Raw genomic sequence first — 24,132 nt, 5'->3', positions numbered from 1 at the left:
TCACAAGTAGGCTTACATTAACACTGCAATGACGTTACTGTGAAAATCCCCCAGTCGCCACATTCCGGCACCTGTTCGGGTACACAGTGGGAGAATTCAGAATGTCCAATTCACCTAACAAGCATGTCTTTCAAACTTGTGGGAGGACACCGGAGCCCCCGGAGGAAACCCACGCAGACACGGGGAGAACGTGCAGACTCCGCACAGGCAGGAATCGAACCCGGGACCCTGGCGCTGTGAAGCAACAGTGCTAACCACTGTGCTACGGTGCCTCCATGTTGCCCCATGCTGGCCCCTTCCAGATTACAAGCACAGACTACAATTGCGTGACTCTCCACATCGCTATGTGGCAGAACTGCATCCCCAGTCCCACGTTGACCCCTTGCTTGGCCCAAATACCCTTATACTACACGGAGCCGGAAGGATTTCAATTCAATTCATTAGCAAATCTGGATTAAAATGTTAGTCTCATCAATAATGGTCATGAAACTGATGTTTCATTATTTTAAAAAAAACACACTGCCTCCTGAAATGTCTTGTAAGTCAGTTGTATCAAATTGCTACAAACAATACTCTGGGTGCACAGTACCCCCACCACATTGACTGTAGCAGTTCAGAATGGTGACTCACCACCACTTTCTCAAGGGCATTTAGGAGTAGGCAATAAATAAGCTTTGTCAGTGGCATCATATATCATATTAATTGCGAGTTCTGCATTCTAACCAACCACCCTTTGGATAAAGAAGTTTCTACTGAACGCTCTATTGGATTTATTAGTGACCATCTTTCATTTGTATCTAATTCTTTTCTCCCTCACAAATGGGAAAATCTTATGTTAAATCTGTCAAACTTTTTTCAGTCTGCCGATTATTAGCGTTAATTTGAGATGGGTGACAGAATGCACATATTGGCTGAGACCCACCAGTCCCGCATTGCGCCCTTAAAGCACTGGGGTGCAACGCGGCTGGGAGATCCCTCTTCCAGGATCAACCCTGCTCGCCATGCCTCGCGAGATCTAACACAATCTCACGAGATGTCTGGCTTTCTGGCAAATCTGTATATCATGGAATTTACAGTGCAGAAGGAGGCCATTTGATCCATTGAGTCTGCACTGGCTCTTGGAAAGAGCACCCTACTTAAGCCTGCACTGCCACCCTATTCCCGTAACCCCACCCAACCTTTTTGGACAGTAAGGGCAATTTAGCATGACCAATCCACCTAACCGGCACATCTTTGGACTGTGGGAGGAAACTGGGCACCCGGAGGAAACCAACACAGACCCGGGGAGAACGTGCAGACTCTGCACAGGCAGTGACCCAAGCCGGGAATCGAACCTGGGACCCTGGAGCTGTGAAGCAACTGTGCTAACCACTGTGCTACTGTGCCACCCCCCCTACAGTTAGACAGCTCGTATCACTGTAACATGCATCCCCGAGATCATCCCAAGGCATGGGATCCAACTGCCTCACCTTGGGTGAGCGCTGTTCAGTGCTGGTCTGCACAAATGGGTGCTACAGGACAGCACTCATGGGGGTGTGCAGACGCTTGCCCTCTGGGCAGGGTTGCACTCTGCCACAGGTGGCACTGTCAGGGTGCCAAGTTGGCATTTTTCATGCAATGGGGATTGGGCCTGCCCGGTGCGGGGGGTTGCCGGCAGGGCCGGCTCAAGGCACCGGCAACTCGGGTAGTCGCCCGGGGCGCCATGTGCTAGGGGGCGCCAGAGACTCGGGTCCCGCGCATGCGCAGTTGGGCAGGTGCCAACCAGCGCATGCGCGGTGGCCGCCCTCCCCCAGGGCGGCCCCCCCTCGGTCCGCCCCCCCCCGCTCAGTCCGCTCCCCCCGCCCCCCCCCCGCTCGGTCCGCCCCCCCCGCCCCCCCTCGGTCCGCCCCCCCCACCCCCCTCGGTCCGCCCCCCCCTCGGTCCCCCCCGCCCCTCAGTCCCCCCCGCCCCCCCCCTCGGGTCCACCACCCCGCCCCCCCCTTGGGTTTGCCCCCCCTCGGGTCCGCCCCCCCCACGGGTCCGCCCCCCCCCTCGGGTCCGCCCCCCCCTTGGGTCCGCCCCCCCCTCGGGTCCGCCCCCACTCAGGTCCGCCCCCCCCTCGGGTGCGCCCCCCCCCCCCCCAAGGGCACCGAAGTTCAGCTTGCCCGGGGCGCCAGCAACCCTAGGGCCGGCGCTGGTTGCCGGTGGGCTGAGGGCCACTTAGCGATGAGTTGGGGCTTGGGGGGGGGGGCATCCTGAACTTTCCCTGCACTGAGGAGTTACGGTGGGCGGTGCAGAAAACGGGATTAACGACGGCCTCGCCAGCGTGTTCCCCGCTCATGTCCCCCCGAATGGCCGTTCGATAGCATTGTGTTTATCGGCGCTGCGAGCAGGGAAAACGCCCGGCTAATCGCGTCCGCTACAAGACTCTGTTCCCATTGAGGCAGATCGTGCCCATTGAGTCACCAGGAAAAAAAACCCTAAACATTGAAACTAAAATAAGATGGGGGGGGTTAAAACCCATTCAGTCTGCCTCTGCAGGACACACTGGCGGTGTAGCTGCATCCATTTCACAACTGCAATTGTTCAAAGTACAAACTTTCTGCCGACCAAGTTGTGTCCAGATGAAAGTTTCTCCAGATGAGTGTAACAATCAATGCTGTTGATGTTAAAAAATAAAAGCAAATTACTGCGGATGCTGGAATCTGAAACCAAAGAGAAAATGCTGGAAAATCTCAGCAGCATCTGTCGGGAGAGAAAAGAGCTAACGTTTCGAGCCCAGATGACCCTTTGTCAAATCTGGTGATGTAATATCACCTAAGTTACTTTGAAAGATAATAAGATTGTTGTGTGCCGTTCGAATACAGTTCAACGGCGGCACTTCAGCCGAGAACAGAAGGGTGGTTGGAGTTTAGCACCTTGCCCTGGTTGGGGGCTGCTGAAAGTGGGAATTGACACGGGGCGAACTTGTCACTTACTCCCCGCTCCGCCCCCTGAAGTATCTTTTTGCGTTGACGTCAAAGTGTTCACGTGACCCGGTTTGTTACATCGCTCTGTGTTTGGACACATCAGGAACTGCACCGTCCGCTTCAGCTGATCATTCTCGGGTTCTCCTGCTCAGAAAATGCCTTCTGACAAGTCATTCAAACAGAGAAGAAGCTTCGGTAAGTACTCGATCCTCAGGAAAGAGGGAGAGCAGAGCGGACCCGAGGGAGGATCAGGAGGGGAGAAAGGGCCTGGGGGGGGGGGGGTCTTGACGTGTGTCTCACCTTCCTCCCTCCCTCCCTCTGCGGGGCTGTTGCTGTTGCTGTTTTTCTTCTCTCTCATTTTTGCCTTTGACCTTCCTTCTCTCAGCTGACTGGGAGTAATGCCGCTGTGGACTCGTTTAAACAGCTGCTAGCTCACAGGACAGGCAGAGCAGAGCCAGGGAAAGGGGGGGGGGGGGGGTGTAAGAGGAGAAATATGGGGGAGAGAGAGTGGGAGGGGGAGAGGGAGATCAGTTGTAGGCAACAAGAAAGAAACCGTCTCCAAAAGTGGCTAACAAAGGGAAAGCTCACTCCCTGAGATCGCCTGAGGGCATTGCATTTACCAATCCAACGCACACATCTCCCATCTCTTATTGAAATGAATCTCAATTCTGTTTTCCTCCCCTTTTCTCCGTCTGAATTTTGTGAACTGCAATCTCTGCAATTGTGACAGGAGCCAGCCTTACAATTCCTGAAATCGGGCTTTCGAAGGGATGTGGATTTTGTTGTTGTCGTTGCTGTATTCACACGTTGGAAGCCATTTTACAGTAAATTTGTCCTTTTTAAAAAACACTTTGAACGATGAGGCGAATTCGCCTCCTCCTTTACCGACCCTTTCGAGTTTTTTTTAAAACCAAAAATGCGTAATTTAGTTAGCAAATCAGTCAAATTGTCCTTTCCCCTACAATAATCTGTTGACAAATAGGTGTTTATAGAAAGCTAAGTGATAACTCGTTGATAAGTACCAGGTAAACGTTAGGGAGGTTTACGGCTCTTGGATGGGAAATGCAGTTTAGCCCAGACTTTCTTGTATATTTACTTTCAATTCCAAGGGCAACTTGTACCCAGTTTGACGAAAATAATGGCAGAGATTATTTTGTATTTGACTTCAATTATATGTTTGCTATTAATTTGTTAATCAAAATAGCTATTGACAGAATGTGTTTTTCTGCCATTCATTTAACTGATTTTTAATATTTGTATTTAATATACTACTTATAATATTTTCAAAACTGATGTTAAGCCAGTTTAAGGTGAAGGGGTGTGACAAATGGTGCAATGCACACTGTATTTATTGTTATTAGATAGGAGTAGGTTAGGGTTTGGCCTTGATTGTCTCAGAGTGACTGAGTTTTCAGTGGGATTTTTATCTTCTGAGATGGTGCGGACACTCAAGAACAATATATTTGGGCCTCCCACACTAATCTGTCAGACAAAGGTGTTGGATTTTGAAACCATAATTGTTCTACGCCAGTTACTGAGTGAGGCCTACTTTGAGAAGGGTTGGTTGCTGTCTACTGGAGTTGAACCTTGGCTTTTGTTTCTTCAATCTGCATTCAAATGTCAAATATTGCTCCCTAGCTTCAAGTCTTAGGCAAAACAAAAGTCAGTTTAATGACAAGTTCCAATTTGTTTTTTTTACTAGATTAACTGTATTGTGATTTTTGGTACTGTATCTCATTTTGCCCTTCCTTCCACAGTAAGTGTTAACACATTCCTCACTCGCGAAAACCATATTGTGATTCTGCCTGTAATATTGCCTGTCAATTATCCAGTAATTGAACTACAAGAATTTGTCCTTTATTGTTTAGTTGCCAAATTTTACTACATATTATTAAACCCATCATAAAAATGCTGAAAGATTGGGGAGATTTACTTTTAATGGGACAGGGCCCTTTTTATTACCTTGGGATTGGCAAGACTGTGGTCCACTGCATTTTGTTGATATACCTGCCTCGATTGAAGATCGATATAGGCCACTGGGCCCCAGAAGCACCTTCATTTACCCTCTCTACCTTTATCCCAAATGCATTCTTCTGATGTGGAGCCCCTGCCTGCAAAAATCTAGATGAGGAAATAAGGACGTAACCTTGTACAGGAGCTGTGCACACAACTGGTGTTGTGCACTCCTTTCTACAGGTCCACCTTACCCCACCCCAGCTGAACTGATCTTGATCAGCTTGACTAAGAAAAATCCTAAACTCCCACCAGTGCTTGGGGAGGGTGTAACACTGCCCATACCTTAGCCTCATGGAGTGCCCACTGACCTTCTTCCTAGACCACCCGCTTTACCTGTCTCAAGGAAAAGACCCAGATCCTCTCTACTCGAGCTACAGGGCCTGTACTGAGTTCCCTCAAAGTCCTGACTCTGTGCAGCCTGAAAACACATACTGCATCCTGCAATGATCCAAGAATGGTGTGTGGGATACACCAAATTTAATCCTTTAATTCACTGACATAGAAATCAGCCTTTTCAATGGTAGCTGAGTTTAGAGTAATATGTCCTGCTTTTCTTTTGCTTGTGGTACAGCTGATCGAATCAAAGAAGTTCAACAGATCAGAGACCAGCATCCTAACAAGATACCAGTAAGTGTTTTTTCTTCCCTATGATCCGAGCTGAATCGTAAACTTGTGTTTCTTGGGGAGATGGGCTGATTGTCAAAGCAGATTTTGTTCTGTGTTGGTGGGGGAGTCTAAAAGGAAGTATGTTGTTAACAAGCCGCCTCACTTTGGGACCCACCTGAAGAGGAAGGAATTACTGACCTATGAAAGGAGGGGAGTGGGGCTAATGTAAGACGAGGTCTGGTACGGGTGCGATGGGCAGAATGACCTTTGGTGCTACCAGGGCGGCACGGTAGCATAGTTGTTAGCACAATTGCTTCACAGCTCCAGGTTCCCAGGTTCGATTCCCAGCTTGGGTCACTGTCTGTGCGGAGTCTGCCCGTTCTCCCCGTGTGTGCGTGGGTTTCCTCCGGGTGCTCCGGTTTCCTCCCACAGTCCAAAGATGTGCAGGTTAGGTGGATTGGCCATGCTAAATTGCCCTCAGTGTCCAAAATTGCCCTTAGTGTTGGGTGGGGTTACTGGGCTATGGGGATAGGGTGGCGGTGTGGGCTTGGGTAGGGTGCTCTTTCCAAGAGCTGGTGCAGACTCGATGGGCCGAATGGCCTCCTTCTGCACTGTAACGTCTATGATTCTATGATTACAGTAAGCCCAGCCCTTCCCATTGAGCGCCTATAGGATGAGGAGGAGCATTTGCAAAGGTCCGCGGTGGGGGGGGGGGGGGGATGGAGATTCCTAAATTGTCCCTTTGTTGTCAATTCTGTTTTACTTTTCACTGCACACGGATCCCAACCGGGGGGGGGGGGGGGGATTAAGGCGGTGGTTGAAACGTATTTACGTGGTGTGTGGGTGAAGAATTGGAGTGGTCCCACACCGTGTGTGTGTGTGTGTGTGTGTTGATCAGCCCCTGTCCTTTCCAAGTGTAGCTGCTTCCCCCGGCCGCTGGTTAATGAACTCCTCTGAGCGCCCAGGCTGCTCTCTGCAGACAGACTTGCTGCTAACAGGTGGACTGTCAGTAAAGCAGAGAGAGAGACACACACACACCATTACATCATGGTCTTTTACCGCATTGCGTTTCGGGTAGGAAGCTGAAGTCATGGTAGCTCCCAGCACAATAGAGCTTAATGACAGACAGACCACTCACTTCACCCCCCACCCACCGACCAACCAGCCAACACAACACATCAGATGCTGGGGGACAGGGCTGCTCTTAACGCCTGACACGCAGCGAATTTATAAATAATGACACAGTTTGCCCATTGCATTTTGTATGTGTGCGTGTGTGTTGGGAGCTTGTCTTAAAGGAACGAGCGACTCCTGCTAGACTGTACGTTTCAGTGTTGGTTTAATTCGAGTTTGGTACCATTGTGTTTAGGTGAACTTCGGGGGTTTCGTGCTGGGAGCACAGTAGCGTTTTCAGAATTTGGGAGGGGGAGGGGATTGCCAGGGGCGATATTGAAATTTTAAAACGTTTAAAAAAAAATATATACTTTGATATTTAAAATATATACACACTTGACCGTTTTTCTGGGTCTGCGGAGGGTTTGGTTGGCGAGGGGAAGTCAGCTTCTGTAATCCTCGCAGGTAACCATCTAAATTGCCCCTTTGGTGTCCAAAGATGTGCAGGATAGGTGGGATATGGGGTTACGGAGATTGGGTGGGGGAGTGGGCCTGGGTGGGGCTGTCTTTCAGAGGGTCAGTGCAGACTTGATGGACAGAATGGCCTCCCGAATGAAAATGAAACGAAAATCGCTTATTGTCACGAGTAGGCTTCAATGAAGCTACTGTGAAAAGCCCCTAGTCGCCACATTCCGGCGCCTGTTCGGGGAGGCTGGTACGGGGATCGAACCGTGCTGCTGGCCTGCTTGAAAAGCCAGCGATTTAGCTCAGTGAGCTAAACCAGCCCCTGCACTGTAGGAATTATATATGGTTCTAAGTTTTGCTCTCAACTCTTGTTTCCTCCCCCCCCCCCCCCCCTCCAAGATTTAATCTTCAGATGAAAAATGACTTTTTTTCTTTTGCTGGGCATTTTCTGGTGTTTACAGAACCGCACCCTTGGGTGAATACCTATTCATGATCAGGCCAAAATCAGAAGCTGCTCTGAGATTTTGTGGGAGCCCTGATTTAATTGAATGGCAGAACAGGCTAGAGGGGCTGAACGGCACACTCCCCGTGTACTCTTTTCTTTTTTTTTTTTTTAATTTAGAATATCCAATTCATTTTTTCTAATTAAGGGGCAATTTAACGTGGCCAATCCACCTAACCTGCACATCTTTGGGTTGTGGGGGTGAAACCCACGCAGACACGGGGAGAATGTGCAAACTCCTCACAGACAGTGACCCAGGGCCGGGATTCGAACCCGGGTCCTCAGCGCCGTAGGCAGCAATGCTAACCACTGTGCCACCGTGCCGCCCCCTCCCCGTGTACTCTTAATAGGATCTGGGTGTGGTATTCGTTCCAATATTTTCCCCCTCAGTGATGAGAAAGCCGTTACACCCGGCATGGTGGCAAAGTAGTTAGCACTGCTGCCTCACAGCTCCAGGGTCCCAGGTTCAATTCTAGTCTTGGGTGACTCTCTGTGCGGAGTCTGCGCGTCCTCCCCATGCCTGCATGGGTTTCCTCCGGGTGCTCCGGTTTCCTCCCACAGTCCAAAGATGTGCAGATTAAGTGTATTGGCCATGCTATATTGTCCCCTACGATCCAAAAGCTTAGGTCGGGTTACTGGGTTACGGGGAGAGGGTGGAAGTCTGGCCTTAAGAAAGGTGCTCTTTCCAATGGCCGGTGCTGTCTTGATGAGCCGAATGGCCTCCTTCTGTACTGTAAATTCTATGACACCCGTTGAACGTATTTAGACTTGATGTTGAGGAGCGTAATTGTGTGACTCCATAGAACAGGGCAGACACATGAAGACCCTTTCTGATAATCCTGTGATCGACAGATCGCATGTGCAGAGAGAAGCGTGACCGTTTGTGCAGTCACATTGCATTTCAACCCCATGGCACATCGTTTTCATTAGCTTTTCAGGCAGCAGAAGAATGACGTTTTGTGCCGTTGCAATATGCTTATCCTGCATTGAGTGTTTAAAATACACTGAAGGGCCCAGACCTCAGTAATAACCATCACCCAATAACTTGCCCGTAAAGAATTCCCCACCCCCGTTCCCACCAATTGCTAAATACTATCGGCTGCATTGGGCGGAGAATTTATTTCCTATCCCTTGTGTAGATGGGCTCCAATATCTTTATTTATGCAGCCATTGTAGCATTAAGTCAAAGGTAATATTCCTATTCCTGCTACTTTTCATTCCGGCTTAACTTTGGCTTGCGTTGCGTCCAAACATGATGAGAGAAAACATTCAGCCATCGTCTGACTCCCTGGGGCTATAATTTGAGTGTGTCCTTTACCAGGTTTCACAAAGCTGTCTGGTCACCGTGGCTCAGACTGTCTTATCACAGCATCCCCTTGAGGAAGAGGAGACTGTGGAACATTGGGTCGACGGCTCTGTCCAAACCCAGATCTCACTAAAGTTTCCACATCTCATGTCCTTCTTGGATCAAACTTTTTGCCCTTAAAATGAAGTTGAAGATGGTTGCTAAATCAAAATATTTGGTCCCTCTCCTTCCTAATCCTGCACCAACAAACATGTTTTGTCAACATTTTATTGACTGGAGATATTAAAGTCCTAACATGGAGTGAGACCATTCACTCTTGGTTGGCAATCCCTGCAGTGATGCCTATTAAAATATTTCTCAATAGGATTGGCACTTGATTGCACACACAAACTTGTGGACCATAGCATTGAAATACTTTGACTTGCAGATGGCTCAGATTGTCAATACTAACTGAGATTTAGGATTATCTACTAATAAAACAGCAGCTAATTAAACTGCAAAACAACAATAATTTATCAGAACAATCAAACAAAGTAGAAACATAAATAGGACAGATCTTTCTGAAGTTTGTGGACCAATTTACAAGGTCAACCATGTAGCTTAAGGACCATAGAACATAGATAAAATACAGCACAGAACATGCCCTTCGGCCCATGATGTTGTGCCGAACTTTTGTCCTAGATTAAGAACAAATTAATCTACACCCCCTGAAATCCATGTACCTATCCAATAGCCGCTTCAAGGTCCCTCATGTTTCCGACTCAACTACTTCCACAGGCAGTGCATTCCATGCCCCCACTATTCTCTGGGTAAAGAACCTACCTCTGACATCCCCCCTATATCTTCCACCATTCACCTTAAATTTATGTCCCCTTGTAATGGTTTGTTTCACCCGGGGAAAAAGTCTCTGACTGTCTACTCTATCTATTCCCCTGATCATCTTATAAACCTCCATCAAGTCGCCCCTCATCCTTCTCCGTTCTAATGAGAAAAGGCCTAGCACCCTCAACCTTTCCTCGTAAGACCTACTCTCCATTCCAGGCAACATCCTGGTAAATCTCCTTTGCACTTTTTCCAAAGCTTCCACATTCTTCCTAAAATGAGGCGACCAGAACTGCACACAGTACTCCAAATGCGGCCTTACCAAGGTTTTGTACAGCTGCATCATCACCTCATTCAATCCCTTTGCTAATGAACACTAGCACACCATCGGCCTTCTTCACAGCTCTATCCACTTGAGTGGCAACTTTCAAAGATCTATGAACATAGACCCCAAGATCTCTCTGCTCCTCCACATTGCCAAGAACCCTACTGTTAACCCTGTATTCCGCATTCATATTTGGCCTTCCTAAATGGACAACCTCACACTTTTTGGGGTTAAACTCCATCTGCCACTTCTCAGCCCAGCTCTACATCCTATCTATGTCTCTTTGCAGCCGACAACAGCCCTCCTCACTATCCACAACTCCACCAATCTTCGTATCGTCTGCAAATTTACTGACCCACCCTTCAACTCCCTCATCCAAGTCATTAATGAAAATCACAAACAGCAGAGGACCCAGAACCGATCCCTGCGGTGCGCCACTGGTAACTGGGCTCCAGGCTGAATATTTGCCATCCACCACCACTCTCTGACTTCTATCGGTTAGCCAGTTCGTTATCCAACTGGCCAAATTTCCCACTATCCCATGCCTCCTTACTTTCTGCAAAAGCCTACTATGGGGAACCTTATCAAATGCCTTACTAAAATCGATGTACACTACATCCACTGCTTTACCTTCATCCACATGCTTGGTCACCTCCTCAAAGAAGTCAATAAGACTTGTGAGGCAAGACCTACCCCTCACAAATCCGTGCTGACTATCCCTAATCAAGTAGTGTCTTTCCAGATGCTCAGAAATCCTATCCCTCAGTACCCTTTCCATTACTTTGCCTACCACCGAAGTAAGACTAACTGGCCTGTAATTCCCAGGGTTATCCCTATTCCCTTTTTTGAACAGGAGCATGACATTCGCCACTCTCCAATCCCCTGGTACCACCCCTGTTGACAGTGAGGACGAAAAGATCTTTGCCAACGGCTCTGCAATTTCATCTCTTGCTTCCCATCGAATCCTTGGATATATCCTGTCAGGCCCGGGGGACTTGTCTGTCCTCATGTTTTTCGAAATGCCCAACACATCTTCCTTCCGAACAAGTATCTCCTCGAGCTTACCAGTCTGTTTCACACTGTCCTCTCCAACAATATGGCCGCTCTCATAGTTTGAACTCTATAAACAAATTTCAATGGGGACATCGGGCAATCTGAAACAGTGGGATCCTCCGCTGCTTTTACTTCAGTAACCTCCCGTCCCAATAGACATCTGCCAGAGGCTTCATGAAAAAAATGCCATGTGAGCAGATGCCTTATTGCCCTGTCCATTATCGCTAATCTCCTCCTCTTAGCCTAAAAAAAGATGAAGTGCCTTTGTTTTGTGCTGGTTTGTGTTCCTTTGCCCAGGAGCGTTTATTATGTGTGAGATCAAAATGTATGTATTGATGATAATCCTCAAATGTTTGGTGGGTTGAGGAAAGGCAACTTGCAACATGATGTCCCCCTTTGACACATGCAAGGGAAATGACACGTTAAATAGAGAAATCTTGTGGAAAGCCTCGGGATTCCTGAAAGAGCTGGAAATCTGATAGTTAGTTTCACAATAGAATATTGGCCAGAATCGCTGACTGTGGAGAATACACTGACCTCCATTGGTGTAACAATGGTGTAAAGCAGGAGTGTGGCATGGACCTTGTGCTCTTCAGTATTTTCTTCGCTGCTACGCTTTCTGGGGCATTTGATGGAGATGTTGTTGGAAGATGCATCAAATCAGAACAGGTGGCAACCTCTTCAGCCCGAGAGAACTGAAATTTTCAACTGAGGTATCAAGAGAAGATACCGGAATTGCTGTTTGCCGAAGACTGTGCCCACATATCACACTGTGAGCGTGACTTAGAACCATGGAATCCCTACAATGAAGAAGGAGGCCATTCAGCCCATCGAGTCTGCGCCAACGCTCTGTGAGAGCACTTTGCTTAAGACCACTCCCCCACCTAACCTGCACATCTTGTAGACTAGGGACAATTTTGCTCGGCCAATCCACTTAACCTGCACATCCTGAAACTGTGGGAGGAAATCGGAGGCAACCCACACAGACACAGGGAGAATGTGCAAACTCAACACAGACAGCCACCTGAGACTGGAATTGAACCCAGGACACTGGCGCTGTGAGGCAGCAGTGCTAACCACTCTGCCAACGTGCCCTTCAAAAGATCATGGGTTCCTTTCAAAAGTGGTTGACGATGTTGGGCTAACCATCAGTTTAAGGAAGCCGGATACTTCACTAACCACCATTGAACTCTGACTGTACCTTACCTACTAGAGCTGTCAATGACACAACCCTGAAAGCTGTAGATAACTTTACCTGTCTCAGAAGCACAATCTCCAGAATTGTCTGCATTGACTGTGAGATGATAAGTAGAATTGCCAGGGAAGCTTAATATTTGCCCGTTTGCACAAGAGTCTCTGGAGGAAATAAGATATTAAACTTACAACAAAACCTCCTGTGTGTAAAGCTACGGTAATACCCACCTCCCTATATGCCTGTGAGACATGGACTACACACTCTAGACATTTTAAACAATTGGATCGGTTCCACATGAGTTACATTCGGAACACCATGGGCATCAAATGGAAGAACAAGTATCCAACGCTCGAAGAGCAAAATGTCATGAATTGAAGCACATCGTCAGCATTGAGCTCCGCTGGAGCAGATTCCAGGAACACTGATGATAACATCGTTATTCACAATTTAAACTTTGGCACTGCCTGTGAGATAGACCGTGATTACGGTTCAAGATGAACCTTTAATGGCATGAACACCACAGACTGGGAGAAAAATTCCACCAGGAATGACCCGGGGTGCGATCTGTCAAACAGCGAAGGACGAAAGGCAAGGTAGAAACAGCAGGCGACCCCAAAAAATCAGACAATTCATCCTTGCCGGCCCCGTGGTAAGCCATGACTGGAGGTTCCCTCCATCACCGTGGATACCAATGGTTCCACTGTAGATTTTTTTTTGAACGCATTTTATTCAAACTTGTATCAAAGTAGGTTACAGGAAATAAACACCCCGGGAAACATTCTTCCCAACAATCAACTGTACAGTTTGTACAGATTTTTCTCCTCTTTCACCCCCCCCCCCCCCCCCCCCCCCCCCCACCCCCCACCCACCCCTGCGGCAAACAGTTCCTCAAACACGGTCACAAACATCCCCCACCTTTTCTCAAACTCCCCTGCTGAGCCCCTTAACTCATACTTTATCTTCTCTAACCGCAGGAAGTCATACAGGTCACCCAACCATGCTGCTACCCCCGGTGGCGATGCTGACTGCCACTCCAACAAAATTCATCGCCATGCAATCAGAGAGGCGAAGGCCAAGACACTGGCCTTCCTCCTCTCCATGAGCTCCGGCTTCTCTGAAACCCCAAATATCGCCACAAAAGGGTCCGGGTCCACTCCCTCCTCCACTATCCTGGCTAAGACCGCAAACACTCCCGCCCAGAACCTTCCCAATTTTTCACAACCCCAAAACATGTGCGCATGATTCGCTGGCCCCCGCCCACACCTCTCACACTCATCTGCTATATGCACCCTGTGCACCACCTTAAACTGTATCAGGCCCATCCTTGCACAAGAGGAGGTCCCGTTTACCCTTCGCAGTGCCTCACTCCATACTCCATACTCCTCAATTGATCTCCATTCCCAACTCCGCTTCCCATTTCTCCTTGATCTTCAACACCCGCTCGCCTCCCTGCTCCCCCAGCCACTTATATCCACTGTAGTTTTTGAGTACCTGTTTTTTATTAAAAATTTATGAAAGGGGCAGCACGGTGGCGCAGTGGTAGTACTGCAGTCTCACGGCGCCGAGGTCCCAGGTTCGATCCCGGCTCTGGGTCACTGTCCGTGTAGAGTTTGCACATTCTCCCCGTGTGTGCGTGGGTTTCGCCCCCACACCCCCACAACCCAAAAGATGTGCAGGGTAGGTGGATTGAACATGCTAAACTTCCCCTTAATTGGAAATAAAAAATTGGGTTTTCTAAATTTATATTAAAAAAAAAATAATTTTTTTTTGAAAGGAACAATTTTTAACATTACTGAACTTTTTTTTGGAAAGATAAGATTGTTGTTGCGTAAACCCATCTCTTCACTTTGAATCTGTTTTGTCAACAGGTGATCATTGAAAGGTACAAGGGGGAGAAGCAACTGCCAGTGCTGGATAAGACCAAATTCTTAGTTCCCGACCATGTCAACATGAGTGAACTTGTTAAGATTATTCGGTAAGTGTTACCTTCCAGCAAAGGCAAAGGGAAGCAAAACCACCTGTGGTGTTGGAGATGCAGGATGTGAAATTGCTGCTTGGTTTGAAATGTCGGGGTTTAAAAAATATATACAAACAAAGGTGAGACATGTTCACTGTGGGCCAATGTCACCTTGTTTAAAATGCCTCTGTCATTTTTAAGCAGGAGAACTGATGTGAATAACCCTTTTTTTTTTAAAAAAAGAATGCACAGAGAAAAATAAATTAAACATGCCAACATAACCATATAACGAACTGCACAAAATCAAAAGCCTCTGCTTTGCTCTAAATACTAGAGGGACCGGACTTGCTTGTGGCTGTGGGTAAATGTGCTGTGCGGTTTGACATAGAGGCCAAGGAGGCATCTAACATGAAGACTCAATGCCCACTCTGCCCAACGGCTCTCTAGTTACCTTCCGTGTCCTCAGGTTTTACAATGCTGAAGGCTATTGGGTGGTGAGGATGCTGCTTGTCAAATGTACATTGTTTAGCTCCAGGCAGGGGCTGAATGGTCACTTCTCTTCCTATGTTCCAGCAAAGTTAATTTGATGAGATAGTCGAGGGTCCTTCCCATTGAATCATTCCCAGTGCAAGGTTGTCCCCTTCAGGAGAGCAATACGGCAGCGCTGACATTAGATGAAGTTGCGATTATGCTATACTCTTAATTGTAAAACTCTAAATCCTTTCAGACCCATATTTCATGCTCCTGTTAGTTCTCCAGTCTCTGAAGGATAACAACCAGATTATGTTTTTGTGTTATTTTTTGTGTTTATTTTTAAATTTTTTATATTTAATTCTCCCCTTTTGACATTATTCTTGAAGCAATTTTAAATTTGGCCGTCAATGAGTGAATCCGGCAGATCAGTTACATTTTGTTAAACTTAAAAATCTGGGACCACAAGGGTGACGTGATGGCACAGTGGTTAGCACTGCTGCCTCACGGCGCCGAGGACCCGGGTTCGATATCGGCCCCGGGTCACTGTCCTTGTGGAGTTTGCACATTCGCCCCGTGTCTGCGTGGGTCTCGCGCCCCACAACCCAAAAAGATCTGCAGGGTAGGTGGATTGGCCATGCTATATTGGCCCTTAATTGAAAAAAAAAAAGAATTGAGTACTCTAAATTTTTTTTTAAATCTGGGACCACAGAATGATGCATTAGAGAATGCTTTGGATGGGTCATCCGTGACTAAGTGTGCTTCTGTGTGGGAATGTCAAGCAGAAGTCAGAGGGGAGGAAGAGATGGAAAGAAAGGAGAAAATGGTGTAAATTCAGAGATGCAAAACTGACAGACAGCTCCTCGGGTGCCAGCTTACCCTGAGTCACCGTGATCCAGGTTAATACTGGCAATGTCCGACACCAGTGCGGTAATCCCTTCCCAGGTGTGTGCATTAATTCTCAGTTCATGCAGCATGGTGGTGCAGTGGATTAGCCCTGCTGCCTCACAGCGCCGAGGTCCCAGGTTTGATCCCGGCTCTGGGTCACTGTCTGTGTGCAGTTTGCCAATTCTCCCCGTGTTTGCGTGGGTTTTGCCCCCACAACCCAAAGATGTGTAGGGTAGGTGGATTGGCCGCGCTAAATTACCCCTTTAATTGGAAAAACAATTGGGTACTTTAAATTTAAAAAAAAATCTCAGTTCATTGGAACAGTGCTTTTATTACCATTGTTCAAACATATGTTCAGACATAGAGCTGAACCAATGTTGCGCTAACAATTGCACACAGAAACACGAAACGGTACGAAAGAGGCTTTATTACCGTGAGATGTTATTACTTCAAGTGGAGCTGTAAAACGGCAGCTCAGGAGACCTCATGGATATTTATCCTGCTCTTGTGGGCGGAGCTAGCCGGCAGGGGCTTACCGACAAACTATGCAGGGGCTTACCGACAAACCTGTAATAGCCGGTACTATTGTACATCCCCTAATAGAGGCACACACACATATATATATATACAGTGGTATTACCACAACCAAAAAGGGAAGGCGGGATTGGAATCAGCCCTGATCTCCATCTAGATTCAAGACTGAGATCAGTCTCCTAGACAGCCTCTGGGTTTCCTTGTATTTGCTGAGTTCAAATTATAAAACCACGCCTAGTGGAGTTTTTTTTTGTACATACTTTGGGTCAAAGTTCCAGCTCCAGTCACACAATTGCGTTTGACTGACCTCTTAGAAAGAAATGTTGGCACAGTCATTCAGCAGTGAATCCTTTGTGTTTGCATTGAAAACCAATGTTTGGTTTTTGTGTTTTTAATATGTAAACTTGGTCTTGATTAAGATCTAAAGCAATAGAAGACAGACCCGCCTGAATTTCCCATTTTCAATTGAATCACATTGTCTTTAAACGTAATCCAATTTGTACAAGGGCTGTGGCCAGGGATGAAAATCGCACTGAATTACAAGCCCAGGCTAATAAATATTGATGCTCAGAGGGATTTGATTGTTCTGGTCCAGGAATTGCGGAACATTAACATGTAGATACAGAAAGCAATTAGGAAGGTAATTGACATGTTGATCTTTGTTGCAAGGGGGTTGGCGTGTAAGAGTAAAGAAGCAGTTATCCAGGACTCTTGGGGAGGCCACACCTGGAGTATTGTGTGCAGTTTTGGGTCCCTTATCCGAGGAAGGATGTTCTAGCTCTCGAGGGAGTGCGGCGAAGGTTTACCACACTGATTGATTCCTGGGATGGCGGGATGAGAGTATGAGGAAGGATTGAGCCGGTTAGGAATTGCCTTCGCTGGCTTCCCAGCGGGGGTGATGTCGGCCTGAAGGGACCGCTGAGAATTGGAACCGCTACTGCGATGCCAGTCAATGGGACCATTCGGGCAGTCACAGGCTGGGACTGAGGACGAGAGCTGCTGGGTGATGTTGGGAAGACCATGAAGCAGAGTGGAGGCACATTTGGAACCTTCATGGCAATTGGAATGGGAATCAGATGGTAACGATCATTCTTTTCTTTCTGCTGAAAAAGTGTTTCAAGATAATGTATCACCTGTCTCTGCTCCAAAAGGATTGTATCCGCTGGAGTTCAGAAGAATGAGGTGGGGGGGGGGGATCTCATAGAAACCGATACAATTCCAACTAGACTAGACAGGGTAGATGCAAGAAGGATGTTCCCGATGGTGGGGGTGTCAAGAACCAGGGGTCACAGTCTGAAGATACGGGGTAGACCATTTAGCACAGAGATGAGAAGAACCCAGAGAGTAGTGAGCTGATGGAATTTGTTACCACAGGAAGTAGTTGAGGCCAAACCATTTTTTGTATGTTTTCAAGAAGCAGTTAGATATAGCACTTGGGGCGAAGGGGTCAAAGGATATGTGGGGGGAAGGTGGGATTAGGCTTTTGAGTTAAATGATCAGCTATGATCATATTGAATGGCGGAGCAGGCTCGAAGGGCCGAATGGCCTCCTTCTGTTCCTATTTCCTATGTTTCAATGTCTTGCTGTAATTGATGAGAGTACTGTATACAGCTTTGGTCTCATTAACTAAGGAAGGGTGAACTTTCCTGAGCGTGGTTGTAACAAAGCGTTACTAGATTGATGCCTGATGGGATGGTTATCCTATGAGGAAAGATTGAGTAAAATGGGCCACTGCTCTGGAAGTTCGAAGAATGAGAAGTAATCTTATTGAACATAGACAATTCTCAAAGTGCTTGATAAAGTAGATGTGAAGATGCTGTTTCCTCTGGTTGGTGAGTCTACGATTAGGGGATCTAATCTCGGGGTTAGGAGTCAGCCATTTAGGATTGAGATATGGAAAAGTGTTTTCAATCTGCGTGTAAAGCATGGTAAGAATGCACTTGAAATATCATGCACAGTTCTGATATCCATAGTGTTTGGAGGATATAGAGGTCTTGGAGAAGTTGCAAGTAAGATTTTACAAGGATGATACCAGAACTGAGAGATTATACTGATCCGAGATGATTAATGAGGCTGGGTTCGTCCCTCTAAGAAGAGAAAGTTCAGGGTTGACCCGATGAGAGATCTTTAACATTATGAAAGGGGTTTGATGCCACAGACAGAGAGAAGATTGGCTGAATTTTACAGCAGAGGTGGGTTGGGAGGAGGAATATATAAGTGTGCCCTGATGCTGTGCCACCTCCAAGTGAGGTTCCCAGGGACAAGCTGCCACAGGAATCTGTAACTCACTTCGCTTGAGGTAGGGAACTAATCAAGGCCTCACTTGGGGACCATTTTCTGAATCTGCCTGCATTGTACTGGCATTGGACTGCCCTCTGAGTTCGGGGGCAAGTAGCAATTTGGAGGAGACCTCCTACTGTGGGCAGGAAAGAGCATCTTTGTTGCCTCCTCACTGGTAAAACGAATGTGCTACACTCACGAAAAGGCCTCAATTGTGGACCAAACCATTCCTGTGGAATGGTGGATGGCTGTAAAAACCATGGGCACAGTCTAATTGTAAATTGTCACCAGGTTTCTCAGAACGCTTCCATTTATATGGGCAGCATGGTAGCACAGCGATTATCACTGTTGCTTCACAGCGCCAGGGTCCCAGGTTCGATTCCCCGCTGGGCCACTGTCTGTGCGGAGTCTGCACATTCTCCCCGTGTCTGCATGGGTTTCCTCCGGGTGCTCCGGTTTCCTCCAACAAATCCTGAAAGACGTGCTTTTTTCAAAATTTAGACATCCAATTATTTTTCTTTCCAATTAAGGGGCCATTTAGCGTGACCAATCCACCTAATCTGCACAAATTTGGGTTGTGGGGGTGAAACCCACGTCGACACGGGGAGAATGTGCAAACTCCACACAGACAGTGGCCCGGGGCCGGGATCGAACCTGGGTCCTCAGCGCCGTAAGCAGCAGTGCTGACCACTGTGCCACCCCCTGAAAAATGTGCTTGTTAGGTGAATTGGACATTCCGAATTCTCCCTCCGTGTACCCGAACAGGCGCCGGAGTGTGGAAACAAGGGCTTTTCACAGTAACTTCATTGCAGACTATTATTATAAAGACTATTATTATTATTGATGCCTTTCTGTCTCAGCTACTCCCACCTCTTCCCGTGGGGCTGCCAACCATCCAGTGCAGTGATTCCTGCTTCAGGAAACACTCACCAAGCTTAATTGGATGGTGAACGGGGAGGTGGTCAATTAGGATCCCACCGCTGGCGAGCACCATGACGACAATTGTGGGCTCGGGATCCACATATCGTCCTGGCATCAGGTACTTGACGCCACAGAAGCAATCAGACTGATATGCCGACTAGTCGGGCAGCCAATGCTCGGGACCCATAATCACTAATAAATCCAATAGGGAATATCGGAGGTAGCACTTTACTCCAAGGTCGAGGTTAATAGCATAGATGCTTTTAAGGGTGTTAGATAAACATAAGGGATAAAGGAATAAAAAGGATACGCTGATAGGATTAGATAAAGTCTGGTAGGAATTGCTTCATATGGAACATAAGCCCCAGCATTGTGCATTTGGGCCAAATGGCTCATTTTGTATTGTTCTGTACATTCTACTTAACTCTATTATCTTGTCCATACTTAATGTTTACATGTGCACATCTGCTTGTCGGGTAGTGATAGAGTAGAACACTACCTGAGTTTAATTTCTGTGCCTAACAGCAGTGTCGAGACAGTTGTAGCAAAGTTATAAAGGCCTAAAACTTTAGCTCCGCACTGATCATTAACCATAGAATTCCTACAGTGCAGAAGCAGGCAATGCGGCCCATCGAGTTTACACCGACCCTCTGAAAGTGCATCCTACCCAGGCCCACTCTGCTGCTCTGATGTAACCGTTGAACACTAAGGGGCAATTTAGCATAGCCACTCCACCTAACCTACCCACCTTCGAAGGAGGAAACCGAAGCCCCCGGAGGAAACACATGCAGACACGGGGAGAACATGCAAGCTCCGCACAGTCACCCGAAGTTGGAATTGAACCCGGGTCTCTGGCGCTGTGAGGCAGCAGTGCTAACCACTGTGCCACTGTGCTGCCCCGTACCATCTTGAGCTTCCATCAATAACCTTCAAGTGGGGCAGCACGGTGGCCTAGTGGTTAGCACAACCGCGTCACGGCGCTGAGGTCCCAGGTTCGATCCCGGCTCTGGGTCACTGTCTGTGTGGAGTTTGCACATTCGCCCTGTGTCTGCGTGGGTTTCGCCCCCACAACCCAAAAATGTGCAGAGTAGGTGGATTGGCCACGCTAAATTGCCCCTTAATTGGAAACAATAATTGGGGAATCTAAATTAAAAAAAAAAAAAATAACCTTCAAGTGGTCAGATGTAGGGACATTCGGTGATGATTACACAGAGTGATCATCACAGAATATCTGCTGATGCACAGAATATTCACAAGTGGAGCACATCATAAACACGGTGAAAGTTGGCAATTTGGTGAGAGTGGGAATTAACAGGTCAGTATATCCCAAACTGAAATTTAGTTTAACATCCTGAATTTAATGTTGAACTTTAAACCTTTTGGGGGAATTGGAAGTTAGTTAAGGAAACTGCCCTAGCATCATTAGTTACTGTCAATCAACCATAAATGATTGCCGGAATAAGACCGTAAGATATAGGAGCAGAATTGGGCCATTCAGCCCATCGAGTCTGCTCTGTCATTTGATGATGGCCAATATGTTTCTCATCCCCATTCTCCTGCCTTCCCCCTGTAACCTCTGAGCACCTTATTGATCAAGAGTGCTTTAATACTGTCAATGGGAGGCTCAAATGAGAGAGGTCAGACACAATCAAGGTATATTCCCTCAATAGACAAAGCTAAGGCAAATGAATCCAGGGTTCCCTGAGATTGACATTAAGGTAAAGATGAAAAAATGTGTTTATGACAGATGTCAGATAGAAAGTATAATTGAGAACCAGGCTGAATGTAGGGGGTTCTGTAGAATTTACAGTGCAGAAAGAGGCCATTTGGCCCATCGGGTCTGCACCGGCCCTTGGAATGAACACCCTACTTAACCCTACCCTAACCTTGCAACCCCATAAACCCCACTGAGGTCCCAGGTTCGATTTCAGCTCTGGGTCACTGTCCGTGTGGAGTTTGCACATTCTCCCCATGTTTGCGTGGGTTTCACCCCACAACCCAAAAAGATGTGCAGGCTAGGAGGATTGGCCATGCTAAATTGCCCTTAATTGGAAAAAATTAATTGGGTACACTAAATTTATTTAAAAACCCCCTGTGCTGACCACTGTGCTACCGTGATGCCCCAGGGCTCCTGTGGGATTTGAACCCGAGACCTCTCGCAACTTTATAGACTGAAAGACCCAAGGCAAGGACCAACATGCCACCTTCTAAATAAAGGGAAAAAATAAAGAAGGAGTAGGGTATATAGCTGAGGTATTCAATGAATACTTTGCATCAACCTTTACCAAGGAAGAAGATGCTACTCGGGCCATGGTGAAAGAGGAGCTAATTCAGACATCAGAAGGGTTTAATTTCATGAAGAGATGTCATTGGATAGGCCGTTTGTACTTAAGTTGACAAGACACCAGGACCAGATGAGATCGATCCAAGGATACCGAGGGAAGTGCAAGAATAAATTGCAGATGCTCTGGCCATAAGTTTTCAGTCTTCCTTGGACTGGGACATGGTGCCAGCGGATTGAAGAATTGCAAACGTTATAAAAAAGGTGTAAAGGGAAGCCCAGTAACTCCAAGCCGACCAGTTTAACTTTAGTGGTGGGGAAGCTTAAAGACACCATAATTAGGAATATAATTAATAGTCACATGGACATGTATGAGTTAATTAAGGAAAACCAGTATGAAGGTCTAAAGGGAAACTCAGGTTTAACTAACTTGCGGGTGTTTTTTGAAGATGTAACAGAGAGGGTTAATGAGGGGAATGCTGTTGATGTGGTGTACATAGAACATAGAACATTACAGCGCAGTACAGGCCCTTTGGCCCTCGATGTTGCGCCGACCTGTGAAACCCCTCTAAAGCCCATCTACACTATTCCCTTATCGTCCATCTGTCTATCCAATGACCATTTGAATGCGTTTAGTGTTGGCGAGTCCACTACTGTTGCAGGCAGGGCATTCCACGTCCTTACTACTCTCTGAGTAAAGAACCTACCTCTGACATCTGTCCTATATCTATCTCCCCTCAATTTAAAGCTATGTCCCCCTCGTGCTAGACGTCACCATCCGAGGAAAAAGGCTCTCAATGTCCACCCTATCTAATCCTCTGATCATCTTGTATGCCTCAATTAAGTCACCTCTTAACCTTCTTCTCTCTGACGGAAACAGCCTCAAGTCCTTCAGCCTCTCCTCATAAGATCTTCCCTCCATACCAGGCAACATCCTTGTAAATCTCCTCTGTACCCTTTCCAATGCTTCCACATCCTTCCTATAATGTGGCGACCAGAACTGCACGCAATACTCAAAATGCGACCGCACCAGAGTTTTGTACAACTGCAACATGGATTTCCAAAAGACATTGGATACAGTGCCGCACAACAAACTTCGGTTATAGCTCATGGAATAAAAGGAACAGTGGCAACATAGATATGAAATTGGCTGTGTGACAGGAAACAAGGAATAGTGATAAATAGTCGTTATTCAAATCACAGAAGGTTTGTAACGGAGTTCCCCAGAGGTCGGTGTCGGGATTCTTTCTTTTCCTGATGTGTATTAATGACCTAAACCTTGGCGCTCAGGGCATAATTTCAAAGTTTGCAGATAATATGAAACCTGGAAGCATTGTGAACTGTTTAAGGAGGTTAGTGCAGAACTTCAAAAAGGGGTAGACAAGTTGTTGGAATGGGCAGACAGATGAAGTTCAATGCAGAGAACTGTGAAGCGATTCATTTTGACAGGAAGAACATGGGTGAGGCAATATCAGATAAAGGGGGAAGTTCTAAAAGGGGTGCAGTAGCAGAGGGACCTTGGTGCATATGTGCACAAGTCATTGAAGGTGACAGGATAGGTTGAGAAAGTGGTTAATAAATCACACCGTAACCCAGGTTGCTTTAATAGGAGCTGAAGAAGGAGCCGTGCTCCGAAAGCGCGTGTTTGAAACAAACCTGTTGGACTTTAACCTGGTGTTGTAAGACTTCTTACTGTGCTTTAATAGGGGCAGAGAGTAAAAGAGCAAGGAGATTATGTTGGACTTGTATAAGAGACTAGTTTGGCCTCAGCTGGGGTATTGTGTCCACCAGACTTTAGGAAGGATGTGAAGGCATTGGAGAGAATACAGAAAAGATGCACGGGAATGTTTCCAGGAAGCACGGTAGCACAGTGGTTAGCCCAGTTGCTTCACAGCTCCAGGGTCTCAGGTTCGATTCCCCGCTGGGTCACTGTCTGTCTGTGCGGAGACTGCACATTCTCCCCGTGTCTGCGTGTGTTTCCTCTGGGTGCTCCGGTTTCCTCCCACAGTCCAAAGATGTGCTGGTTTAGGCCATGCTAAATTGCCCTTAGTGTCCAAAAAAAAAGTTAGGTTGGGTTACGGGGATAGGGTGCAGGTGTGGGCTTAGGCAGGGTGCTCTTTCCGAGGGCCAGTGGAGACTCAATGGGCCGAGTGACCTCCTTCTGCACTGTAAATTCTATGATTCAAAAAGGATATTCAAAATGACGTGGGGTCGGGACAGTGTAGATTGGGAGAAACTGTCCCCACTCATGGAATTTTCGAGAACCAGGGGCCACAGATTTAAAATAGTTGGCAAATGAAGCAAAAGTGAAGTGAGAAAAAAATGTTTTCACACAGCGAGTGATAAAGGTCTGGAATGTGCTGCTCGAGTGTGTGCGTGCGTGTGTAGGCAGGTTCAAGCGAAGCAATCAAAAAGAGAATCAATATTTTTCCTGAAAAAGGGAGAATGT

The 24,132-nt window shown here is 47.1% G+C and overlaps 1 protein-coding gene across 1 annotated transcript in view; it reads left to right on the top strand.

Moving 5' to 3' along the window:
• Positions 1–2,911: 2,911 nt before the first annotated feature.
• The window catches only part of LOC119969676 (microtubule-associated proteins 1A/1B light chain 3A), a 47,655-nt gene continuing 26,434 nt past the window's right edge, over positions 2,912–24,132 (top strand). Inside the window, exons 1-3 of the mRNA XM_038803626.1 lie at positions 2,912–3,143; positions 5,536–5,591; positions 14,220–14,326. Of these exons, the coding sequence (XP_038659554.1) occupies positions 3,104–3,143; positions 5,536–5,591; positions 14,220–14,326 (203 nt within the window). The 5' untranslated portion in view covers positions 2,912–3,103. The remainder of the gene's footprint in view (positions 3,144–5,535; positions 5,592–14,219; positions 14,327–24,132) is intronic.

Source organism: Scyliorhinus canicula, chromosome 7 (genome assembly GCF_902713615.1).
Source record: "Scyliorhinus canicula chromosome 7, sScyCan1.1, whole genome shotgun sequence".
NCBI lineage: Eukaryota > Metazoa > Chordata > Chondrichthyes > Carcharhiniformes > Scyliorhinidae > Scyliorhinus > Scyliorhinus canicula.
This window is presented reverse-complemented; position numbering and strand designations above follow the sequence as displayed.